The sequence below is a fragment of the Ischnura elegans genome, chromosome 7, assembly GCF_921293095.1.
Source record: "Ischnura elegans chromosome 7, ioIscEleg1.1, whole genome shotgun sequence".
In the NCBI taxonomy this organism is placed as follows: domain Eukaryota; kingdom Metazoa; phylum Arthropoda; class Insecta; order Odonata; family Coenagrionidae; genus Ischnura; species Ischnura elegans.
Window position 1 is genome coordinate 15,283,268 of NC_060252.1, and position 12,457 is coordinate 15,295,724.

Sequence of the window (12,457 nt, forward strand, 5' to 3'; positions counted from 1 at the left end):
TACCAATAATATGAATATAGCTTAAAGCTATTGTTTTGATATGGGTTCAATACTCGAGTCTCTATTCTTTAGGTACGAACAGAAGATCTTTCTGGCTGATCATGAGTGAAGTGATTGTTGTAATTGTTTATAGTTAGCTACGTATCAACGTTTTTGTTCAGTCAAGCGTATTCATTCACCCTGATGACAATGGTTGAGTCATCCGTTGAAACTTAAACTTTGGTGATGTACAACAATAGTGGCATAGCTAAGGGGGGGGGTCCGGACCCTCCCCCTTCTGAAATATAAAAAACCCAATTTATTTCCTTCATAAAAGAAAACAAAATATTGAAAAATCATGAATTTACAAAATATTTCTTTAGCAAATGAAGTTTTTACGATTATTAGATTATTAAAATTGTAAAAATTACTTAAAAACCCAATACTTAGTACCCAGTTTTTCAAAAATATTCCCCCCCACCCCCACTTCCCCCGCGAACGAAATTCCTGGCTACTGATATACAACGATTTAAACAGGCGGATATCCCGAGAAGACTTCGCGCAAACAATTCGCCGGGATGGAATTACTCCATATCTTCCTCGCCCCCTCTCTCGGCCGTGCCCTCGCTATCAGGCGTCGCTGACGCAGAGGGTCATCGGCCGCCGCCGCGGAGAGAAACAGACAAACGCTCCAGCACCCCGACGTCAGAAAGCTCCATCCGCCTCTTAAACGGAAACTTGAATGGAAAACAAAAGAGGGAGGGAATATAAAAGACGAAGGACGCAGCCGAGGGGGGAAGGGTGATCCATTATTGGAAGGGAGTCCTGAGAAATCGGCACCACGGTTCGAAGTGACAAATTTACGAGTAACAGGACGTATCACTTCCCCTCAACCGGAAGTATAATGTCTTTTTTCAAGACTTATTGTTTACTAGCAGGCCACGCAGCGTTGCTCGGGAAGGATAGTACCCAGAGAAGTGGGAAACTTGGAATTCATGGTCACATGATTTATAGGTAAAGGAACAAAGCAGGAATGCAGGATTTTACATTTTTACATGAACAAACATTTTATTCCATAAATCAAGATCTCTCTCGGGTATTCATGGCATCAGGGGCGAAAGGAGGAGCGCAGGGGGCCCACCCCGAGAAATTGGGAAAATACTTGGCGTCTACAGCCGCTAATAGGAGTGATAGTAATAATTCTATCCATCTACTGGTGCTGTAGCACGTACTTTCTTTTTTTTAATTTGACATTTATTTTAACCAAAAAAATCATGGGACTTCCTTTTTACGTAACCTTACATTGATTATTCCCATTATTTCCGATTCCCCAATGATATGATGCTTGCAACATACTACATATTATTTCTCTCTTTTGGAATACAGTAGGAGGAGGGTAATTTCGTCATTTTTTACGAGATTTCCAAATCACAGAAATGTGGGCATGAATTCCGAGAATCCACGGCAAACGACGTCGACCGCGATGGAAGACTACGCAGAAATATCACTTTTTTATAGAGCTCATGTTCCCAGCCTTGAATCTGTCTACAGAGAATATCATTTATAAATTATTTTCTGGCAAGCAAAAGATGTGGTAACGCCATGGCATAGATTCGGTTAAATAGGAGTGGTAATGTGGGAAGGGTAAAGGGAGGTTTTTGGGACTTAGTGTTAGTTTGAGGGTGATATCCCTAAGGTAAGTCAGCAATTCATTATTTATGGAGTGAAATGACTTAGGAAAACGCATTGGTAAAGATTTCAGAGTGGCGAGGGAGGGAGGAGGAGAAAGGAGAGGAAGCACAAAAGTGGAAAATGTATCGACCAACGCAGCGCGAACGAGAAAGCGGAAACAGGACGTAGAGGAAACTCGCGTAAAATCAGAAGCTTTTACGGTGAGAATTCGGAGAAAGTGAGTCAGGAGTGTGGCAAACAAAACGGAGGAATAAATATTGAATGTTGAGAGGAGGATACTGAAAAACGTACGGGGAGAGAGGAGAGATCTGCGTAAGAGTGGATCGGCAGGTGTGCAGTGAGAATGGGCCGAGATGTTGGGGAAGGGGAGGATGACAACAGCCTGGAAAATGGAGGGGGAGCGTGGGAGGTGGATTAATGCCAACATTGCACGGAAGCACAGCAACAACATCAATGAAAGAACAAATAATAACACGAACTGGGAGAGTGAGTATAGGGGTTCCAATCCCGAAAACTTTTCCTGGCTTATGGCCTTGAAAAATACAGAGGTAAGATGTTCACGAAAGTCGAAATATTTTATTCAAACAAAATTCACATTTTTCAAGACTAATATTTCAAAAAATTCCCAGAAAATATAATAAGGTATCGCTGTTATTATGCGAGCAAATATTTTGTTTTCGAGTTTTAAGGTAATATGGATTTTCCCAGAAAAAAAAACCAACGAACTAATGAAACAATAAAATTATATAATTTGAAATAATTAGAAATTAAGAAATAAGGGGCTTAAAAAACAGTAGGGTTTGTCGTTTCGTTCGCAGAAAGTTTTGTTAAGCCAGTATTGCCCATTCCACCACCTCATACCCCACCCATAATGATCTTGTTCACCATTTTTTGTTTTTTTTTTGCCGACTGTAATAGAGTTTGAAGAATAACAAGACCCGTAACTTTTCGTTTCGTCAATACGTCATCTTATTATCAAGCCATTGGCGGCAAAAAGTCGACAGCCTGAATTGAAGGGAACTTCAAAGAGGAGGTCTAATTCCATCCCATATTAGGCTGATTTCTGTTGCCACTTCGGTCGCAATTTTAATCGATTTTCAAAAATGTCCACGGCGCTGTGATGAGTGCAATGCGATCCACTTTTATCCAATATTTTGCAGTATAATGTTTGTCATTGCATAGAAAAGTAATGAAAATGATAGATCACATCATCATGTGTATAGATTTCGGTTAATACCCTCGTACCTTATTTTCCTGTGAAATTCGGATCAGTATGTCCGTCAGCGACGCGAGTGGCGACTTTTGTAAACCCATTTAAATGCGCGGTGGGTGACAACACTTTCAGAGGCAGATTTGAGGACCCTCTTTCGTAACATGAAAACCCTTAATTCCTCGGAGTGCGAGGTGACCCAGTGAAAGGAACTGGCTAGAACGTCTGATATTGACACGCCTATGGATCAGTCCGGGGTGAGCTCTACTCACGCCAGTAGCGTAACTAGGAATATGCTTTGGGGGGGGGGTTGAGAGCTTAGGGGGTGACTCTCCCCTCCCTACCCCCCCTGCATTCGGGGTCCGAGAAAATTTTTGAAAAATGATATGCCTGGATATGCATTCTACATCTATTATGCATCAAAACTATGCAATAGTTTTATAACAATTTTTTCTCAGAGGCTTCGGGGGGATCTATCCCCCTCATCCCCCCCCCCCATAGTTACGTCACTGACTCACGCCGAGGCAAACCAATCTTCATTTTGAATCACAAAGTGAGTGATTTAATAGGTAATGTGTCAGCTCAATGGGTACTGATCGAAGGGTCCATGGTTCAAGTCACGGTTGAAGCCTTGAGACGTCCGCGAACCAAAATCCTCATACAGCGAGGTGGCCCGGGAAAAGTAACTGTCCCCTTTCCTTGAATGTGCGAATTTCACGACCCCGTGGCCTAGAATGGAGTGAGGTCTACCCTCACCCATCCTAACCATTCATCTGGTTGAATCACAGGGGGAGATGCCATGCAACACGGGCAGATCCAGGATTTTGTCTGGGGGGCAAGGGTTCAGTGGCGCAGCGAGAGGGGGGTTTTGTGGGATAAACCCTCCCCCCAGAGCGCAGAGAAATTTTTAAGTTAAATCCATTTTACTTAATTGCATTAATATTACTTATAGAATATTCTAAGTATTTATAAAATATCCCTCAGTAAGCTGCAAAACTCACTGTTTATCCTAAAATTTTTCTGGGGAGGGCCCCCGCACCATCGATTACCCTGGCGGGTATGCCATACCCCCAGACACCCCAGTATTAGTTGCGCCTAAAACCCCTCCCAGCCTTAATTCCTAGCTGCGCCCCTCTGAGGGTTAGACAGGCAATCTTCTCATACGTGGGATTAAAAACAACATACATCAACTAATGTACGAAATATACTCTATTTTAATATAAAAGTTATAAATATGAAAATATTAATAAGATAAATATATAATAAAGACAGCTTTCTTTTATGTTTCCTACTCAAGATGTCCAGTACCACATTAATGTTTACTTTTCATACAATGTCTTGATGGATATGCATTGAAGCCAGTTCATTCAAATGATCTTATGTCATTCCGCTGCGAAGATTTTTTCAAATCGGCGTAAGGTGGAGAAAGATCGTAGGGCTCAGGGTTTAGCTATTTGCGCATATGTATATCCATCGTCTGGGGGGGGGGCACTCCTCTTTCCCCCCTCAATCCGCCTATGCCATGCAATGATATGGCATCTCACCATGAAGAAGAAGAAGACCTCAATAGTAACAGCTACATCAGCTATTTGTTTAAGTCGGTTGCTTGGAGCAAGGAACCTTTGCCTCCACCGAAGCCCAACACGAATTTCGCGATTTCATCCGCGTACATTAAAATTTTAAGACAGTTTCGCCGGCGTTTCAGATTGCGTCTTCAGGTGAAAAGTGCCCGCTTCACGTCACTTGGCAAGGTCGTATTGAAAAATTATCGCCATTAAAAATGAATCGATGTGTAGGACACACATAAACGAACTGCGCCGATCCACGGAAAACTTTATCCGAATTTGCTTGGCGACATAAAAACTCAATACTTTCAAACCTATTAAATGTGTTCAATCCGCCACCATTCCAAAATGACGTTCAACAGAGAAAAACCAAGAAACTAACAATAGCTCCAAACCAAGAACCTTTTAGAGTTCTTAAGAAAAACTGTGCTGCGGATAAGCAGTCATGGAAGTTACTATGTAAGTACATAAACAGTTCTTTCTCGTTCAGTTAAGGGCGCAGTCGATTTGACCCTTATCACAACTATTTTAATAGTCATGCATGGATAAGGGTAGGATGCATCTTCACGTGGGCCTCTTCGTATCCATATTATCAACCATAGCACCAAGTTAAAATAGTTTCTGAGGAACCGGGCCGAAGAGGGTTCGAGGAGTTCACAGTTTACTCCTGCTGTCGAATGAAGCAAATGATAAATAAGAATCATAAAAAGCGAGAAATACACCTCCCTCATGATTTTGTAAGTACACAACATACTCAGACCACATTACGTATATAGGAATGAGCAAAGGCTGCATAAATTATTGAAGTTGCGACGAAAGCTGGCACAAGAAATCACAGCAAGATAGTCGATATACCTCCTAGCGTCAACATCGTCACCATTCAAGAAACAACGGCACAATCAAAAGCATATGCGGGAACAGTCGGGTTGGGTCGGTCGGGTCGTATGAGTCGGATTCCGAAGTCTGGGACGTATGAGTCGTCCCAATTGGAATATGGAGTGATATCCTCACAGTCAATTCAAGTACCCTGCGAATGCATCAAGTGAGGAATTTTGAGCTATTTTCTCAATAACTCATTACAATAATACACCTCAGTACCCACAAGCGACTCAATAAACTGTATGGATAATACTTCGAAGTCAGCTGCGTGAACGGCGATGAAATAAACATGTATTGCAGAAATACAAGGTGCATGAAAAAAACTCTCTGGTATACATCATAACATTAAAATTGATGTCCCTTGCTTTACCTTGTTAAAGATCCCCCTGGATTTCGCCATGAGGCTGAATGAAGTGGAGAACGTCACGGAATTTCTTCGAGAGTTCGTCAGAGTAAATCCTGCCGTTCATGGACTGGAAGCAGACGTACCCATTGGAAGTAAGTATACCTTGCCAACGGAAGTTGCATCCAAGCATAGAAAAGTAGTAATAGTATTGGTAACATCTATCACAGCAGACAAATCACATTTCGAGCCACACGTTCGTAACTTAAATCGCTGTGACTTGCGGCGGCCTTCTCTTTTGTTTAGATTATAATGGGCGCATGCGCCGAGAATGGGCGCTTTTATATGAAACACAGTATCTCCCGTACCGACCTCATAAAAATTAATTTGGCCAATAAACCGCAATTAAAGACTAATAATATGAATATTTCACCACGAATGTGATTTGTCTGCATAAAATCTCTTAAAAGTAAATGTTTATGAAAATTTAATTTATATTTACAATGGCCAGCAGTGATGTGAAAGAATGCGCTGAAAGATATCCTTCTCTCGCGAGAAGAAATTACGAACGAAAATTTTCATATTCTGAGATAAATATGATTTATAGATTCATGAAATTGTTAGTGCAATAAAGAGTGGTTAGCTTCCAATGCACTAATTATTTTCCATCTCTGAAAGGAAGGAAACCTACCATAGGATGATGAAACGTAGCATCATAAATATGTTACTTTCCATCAATACCGGAGAAAAAAATATTTCAGGTGGATTAATAAATATAACGCGCCAATTATTCTTATTACCATCCAGAAGTGATTTTCATGGCTGAAAATAGCATTAGACTAAGAAATTGAAAATGAAAAAAATGACTAAATTGACTAACGGCTTAAATATTAATGACTTTGATTAAATTTCTCAACTGATAACTTAATGAATTATTTTAAATCTGAATTTATTTTTGAAAACTTTAACGGTATTAATGAAGTGACCATGACTTTTTATTTTATCTTCCAAGTATTAAATGGATTATTTGTTGAGCTTTCATTAATTTTCCCAAAAATATTAAGTTAATTAATATTTATCTTTCTCTTATTTTCAGATAGATTTGGTGAAGTTGAGAGAAGTAAGTATACTTTCCCTGCTACCAGTACTTTTTAAACCCTTCAGTGGGATTATATATACGAAATACGGAATATAAGTAGATGCACTGTGGCAATTTTTCCACAAGCATGAACTGCATTCCTTTTGTTAATGTTATTTTGAGATGAAAAGCAGTTGATTAAAATGTTTTAGTTGCATATTTACATTTTTCTTAGTATTTCATGTCCAATCAAATGGTAAATTAGGAATAAACTCAATAAAATATGTATGCACTTGTTTTATGCCATTCCAAGCAAAAAAAGTGATTGAAATTTTCACAAATGTGTTTCATCATTGCTAGAGTTCTCCCCAAAGTACCTCGACCAAAGGATTGGGGGATCAGGTTGGAGGCTAGAGTGTTTCCCATCCTGTGGGTCTGAGTTCAAATCTCGGTGGTGTTAGAGATTTTTCAGTGACTGCCCAATCCCTGCTTGAGTGCTTGGTGGAGGGCACTTCATGCACAGCACCCCATCCATCAGATTAAGCACTAAGCTGTGGTCTCCTTCAGTGGCGCAGCGAGGGTGGGTTTTGGGGGTTAAACCCACCCCCCAGAGCTCTGAGAAATATTAAGTTTAATCCATTTTATCTCTGTATTTCTTCAGGGTTTTCTTCCGCGTCACCTTGTTTGTAGACAACAGTTTCGCTGGCTATCCTGCTAACATCTTCAGGTCGAAGGTCTGCAAACAAGCTGAAACTGTGGTCTACAAACAAGCTGACATGGAAGAAAACCCTGAAGAAATGCAGGGATCAAACCATCGCCGCGGAAACCTACGTTCTAACATTAATCCATTTTACTTAATTGGATTGATATTACTAATAGAGTAGTGTAAGGATTAATAAAATATCCCTCAGAAAGCTGTAAAACTCACCATTTTGAACCGTTTATCTTAAAATTCGGCATTTTATTAATCTCGCACCGCCCGCTTATCCTGGTGGGTATTCCATACCCCCACACACACCGGTATTAGTTGCTCCTCAACCCCCCCAGACTTAATTCCTGGCTGCGCCCCTGGTCTCCTTGGTGCCTTTTGTTGCAATCAGGCTAATGCCAATGCTGGCTTTCTCTCCTCTCTTCTTTCCCCACTCTTCCCTCTAGGTGCAAATGACGTTAGCTGTCAGTCGCCTCTTTTCATATACCATACAAAAATATAAGGAGGGGATAGACATTTTGAGCTACCTACACTTATATCGTAATGAAAAATAATCAAGTTACATGAAAAAAGAACAAAATTTTCATTTAAACTAATTATACACATATACAAGACAATGCCATCTTATGACATAAAAAAAGTTAAAATTGGGGTTCTGCAATGTTCGGCAATAAAGGCAGCTCCGCAAGGGGGGAGGGTGCCCCCCGCAACATCCATATGTATCCGCCCCTGATCTCCCCTGAAATTTCTGCATACAGTGGAGGAGTTGCAAAATAGTTACTGCATCTGAAGGGTGAACAGAAATAATATAATTATGACAGTATTAATGAATTCTTGTTTCCTCTGCCATTTCAAAATTTTTTGAGGCCAGTCAAATTAGAACTAAAATTAAGGATGTACAAAATTGAAGGCATTTGGGGCAACTCTATACATAGAAACCCAATTTTCAACCTGATTTACAGAAGCCGTGACCAGTCCAAAACCAGCAGGATGCTCCCCAGAGCTGCATTCAGTGTCCCTCGTTCCAGAATCGAACAGTGATCCAACATTATTTTACTATCCTACGTGTACAAGAGTGGAGCGCTGTGGAGGATGTTGCTCTCATGATTTACTTAGCTGCCAGCCAACTGTGACAGAAATAATCAATTTCCAAGTAAGTCATCCAAAAATTTGGATTCAATGAGGAAAAGATATAACAATTCATTTTTTTCTGCAAAGTATAGGTTTGCATGATAGATATGTAGATAGCTTTAGAAGAAGGAATAGGTCTATTATTTCTTCCTTACACTCACACGTCCTTAGACTCGCCATTGGGGCTAACGCCACTGATTTTGAATTCTTAGAGTTAGGAGATTATAGGGTTTGAAAGAAAAAGGATAACTATAGGAAAGATGTACTCCTTTGAATTTATGTATTCATTTATCTTTGAACCTATATGTATATGGATGTAATCTGTCATATTTTTATTAAAAAATTTAAGAAAATGAATTGATGCAGGAAAAAGGAAATATTTTCTACCTTTTGGAGCTGTATATGTGATTGTATTTCTTTAAGATTGATCAACTTTTTCATTTGCTAAATTACTTATAAAATAATTTGTTAAATTACATTTTTTCTCAGGTGGTTGTCACTCAATATGGAGGAATGAGCAATCTAAAGTACATTGGAAAAGAAATAGTCCCAATAGAGCAGCATCTCAAATGTAAATGCAACTGTATTGTTAAGAGAGAGGTAAGTAAACTTAATATTAGATTCAAATTTCTCCCACCAGCAAAAGAAAAATGATGATTCCAAAAAATAAGCTCCCATTTCATTCTCATGAATTCAGTTTAAGGGAGTATGATACTCCAGTGGTTGGAGCACGGGAGCAAGGGCATATCCAGGATCAAAACTATATGGGGGGCAAGCCATGGTCGTACAAGTTGTAACCTTTTAAGCATGGAAAAGGTGAATTAAACCAACATTTTAAGAAAATAATTACATCTCTTTATTAGTTTTTAATATTATTTGCTTGAAAAAAAATTTTAGTTACATGTCTTAAACTAGCATCATTTTTCATGGGATAAAAGAAAATTTGTAGAAAACTTTCATTTCCATCTAGTCCTGATTTTCCTTAAAGATTTTTACGATTTTTAATTGCTTTTTCGGGGGAGCAGCTGCCCCCTCCTGCCCCTGTCTAACGCCTAAACCTGCTGGGTAAGCCCATGCACTGGAGTAGCAAAGGTTTAGGATGAAAGATGTATATGATAATTTTTTATGATTGATACATTTGGACAATATGTAATATTAAATTCTGGGTTAATACACTACCGGCTTACTAACCAAAAGTTATTATGTATCCCGACATAATACTAAATGTGTGGAATTCACACATCCTGTTTAATCTGGGTTGAGCTTTACTCTTTGCCAATCAAAGCCAACCTTTTTGATGAAGCATATACATAATGAGTGTGACATTCAACTATGGATTCCATTTTATTAAGGAAATAATGTCATTAAAACAACTTTTGGAAGGAATTATTAAATGAGTGAATGATTCTATCCATTAAAGGTTCATTCATTTAAATTAAAGAAAAATCATGTGATATGTATTTAGCTTTATTTAACACCATCTGCTAAATGTAATGTAGGTTTTAATAATAGGAGTCTGTTTAAATTTAGGACCCTAATTCAGTTTTAGAAAAAGAATCCTTACTTTATTGAGCATGACTGATCTTATGAAATGATATTAACTTGGCTGGCACAAAATGCTTTGAAAAAATATTTATTTTCTTTCAGGACTGCAATATATTTCAAGAATATCGTGATCGTGAATGCAGATGTGTCTGCGTCAATTTTGATGATGAGGAAAAATGTAATGCCGATAGTGAAATGAAGATATGGGACCCCAGAGAATGTACTTGCAAATGCCGTGAAGTCAAGGAATGCAGCACTGGGTTTTACCATGATGAAAAGACTTGTCGGTAAGATAGATGATCCTAAAGCTGCATGAAAAATACCGAGTTAAAACAATTTGATTGACAGTGGTGATTGGAACAACTGCATGGTAACTAAAAATTAAATTAAACTTTCATATGCATTGCAGTACCTACTCAGGCCTTTTTCAATCCAGCTGAGATCATTGCAATGGGAGTTCACAAATCTGATGAGCCCTGTATGCTTCAGATAAGTGACATCGCAGCAAAATTAGCAGTGCCGGAATGCACTTTCCTTAATTTATTTTAGAAGTGAAATATTGCTGTTTTTTTAAGCTATTATTCAAATTTTATTACATTTTTTTTGTTTTGGTTACAAATGAATAAATTAGAAGTTTTGAGGCAACAAAATTGGTTAAAAATGATATTTGACTATTATGTCTTTTGTTAACCAGAGGTGGAACGGCATTCCGGCACCATGACACCCCTGCTTCAGATATATGTATGTTGTAATTATATCAACTATAAATATTGAGGCATCATAGCACTTTTACACTAGTTTTAGTTAGTTTGTGGGATGATCCTAATTCAATATTATCTATGTGAAAAATTTATTACCCTCATGGCAATGAATGATACAATAAAATGTAAGGTACTTCGTCAAACTGATAAAAATTCCTAACAGGCTTCACTGGCATAATATTTTCCATTTAGAGGTCAAAAATGATTTAACTTAGAAAAAGAGATAGAAATAATTTGTCTTTCAAAATTATCTCTGCCTTCCAAATGTAAGTTTAAATAGAGTCATCTATTTTTTTTTGTCTACACAAATGTAGACTACAGGCAGTCTTGAATTCTTCCTTGTCTATGATATGGGTTTGTGTGAGCATTTCCTCTAGATAAATCCCTTCCTCTATTCACATGAAAAATGTTTGCTGCAAGGGGCTTTAGAGCATCATGGTTGAAGTTCAGTGACAAAACTGTTGCCATTTTCAAATTTTCCAATGATTATTCTACTTTCGGGGTAAAAATTTATAGTGCAAGGTGTACAAAAAGTTGATTTTATTTTCTGTGATACTGAATCAAAATCTTATACGTCTGGTCACCACTCCAAATTACAGCCCACTCAATTTGAAATCTAATATTGAAAGAATTAATTTTTTAAATAATCAATTTACTGTTGAATTTGAGACTGCTCCAAAAATACAAAGAGGGAGTTCAGCATCATCATTGCCATTTTTTTCATATTTTTCAGCTGTATGGAAATTCCAATAACCAGAAGGAGGGCAAGTGAAGCATTTGGCGACCCAGGAAGAAGAGATATTGGAAGGTTTAGCTACAAAACTGTTCATCGGATATTTCCACTGCCTTCAGAACGTTCACCGATCAAAACATGAAGGTATAAACTGTTAACTTAACCATTCATCAATTATTCTATTCACTAAAATCATAAAATTTGATCTTTTTCATAAACCATGAGCCAATATTTTGATGCATAAAAAGAAATTATTTTCAAAGGGATTAAAAAATGTATTCAAATTCATGTTACACTGAATATTCAAAATACGTGCAGGGTAAATTTTTGGTTGTTATAGGGAACAGCTTTTGAATAGAAATGTAGCACTGTCGAGATAGTCTTGCCATACAGTTCACCCGGCGAGAGTTGTCTGATGTCAGCCCAAAATGAGGGGGGGAGAACCCTGCGATAGCTCGGTTTGCAACCAATCACTGCCCCCAAAACACCCCTCACACCCTCGCCTAGTCATACAACATTATCACATGCATATGAAGCACCGAAAGAAGGGATTCTTCCTTTGGGTCTTTCACCCTCGTCTTCTTTTCTGGCTCCTTTATTCACAGAATCCTTTTGTTTACATGTGACGTGGGCGTTTCCCCTTCTTACCTGGCAACCTTACCCCCTACTCTGAACTAGACCCTTCTGCCTGTCATTGGACAACTCTCGGCAGCCGGACTGTAGTAATTTAGCAATTTTCATTTCATTTTTTCTTCCACCTTCATTAAAATATCGGTCTTTGACTTAACTAATTGAATGTAAATTTAAACACACAAATGCTGCAAAGTACCTA

General features: G+C 38.5%; 1 protein-coding gene across 1 annotated transcript in view; it reads left to right on the forward strand.

The window, feature by feature from the left end:
- LOC124162403 overlaps positions 1-12,457 on the forward strand; it is a 56,806-nt gene that overhangs the window by 43,630 nt on the left and 719 nt on the right. The window contains exons 3-8 of the mRNA XM_046538925.1: positions 5,706-5,823; positions 6,765-6,788; positions 8,418-8,608; positions 9,076-9,186; positions 10,234-10,418; positions 11,626-11,769. Of these exons, the coding sequence (XP_046394881.1) occupies positions 5,706-5,823; positions 6,765-6,788; positions 8,418-8,608; positions 9,076-9,186; positions 10,234-10,418; positions 11,626-11,767 (771 nt within the window). The 3' untranslated portion in view covers positions 11,768-11,769. The remainder of the gene's footprint in view (positions 1-5,705; positions 5,824-6,764; positions 6,789-8,417; positions 8,609-9,075; positions 9,187-10,233; positions 10,419-11,625; positions 11,770-12,457) is intronic.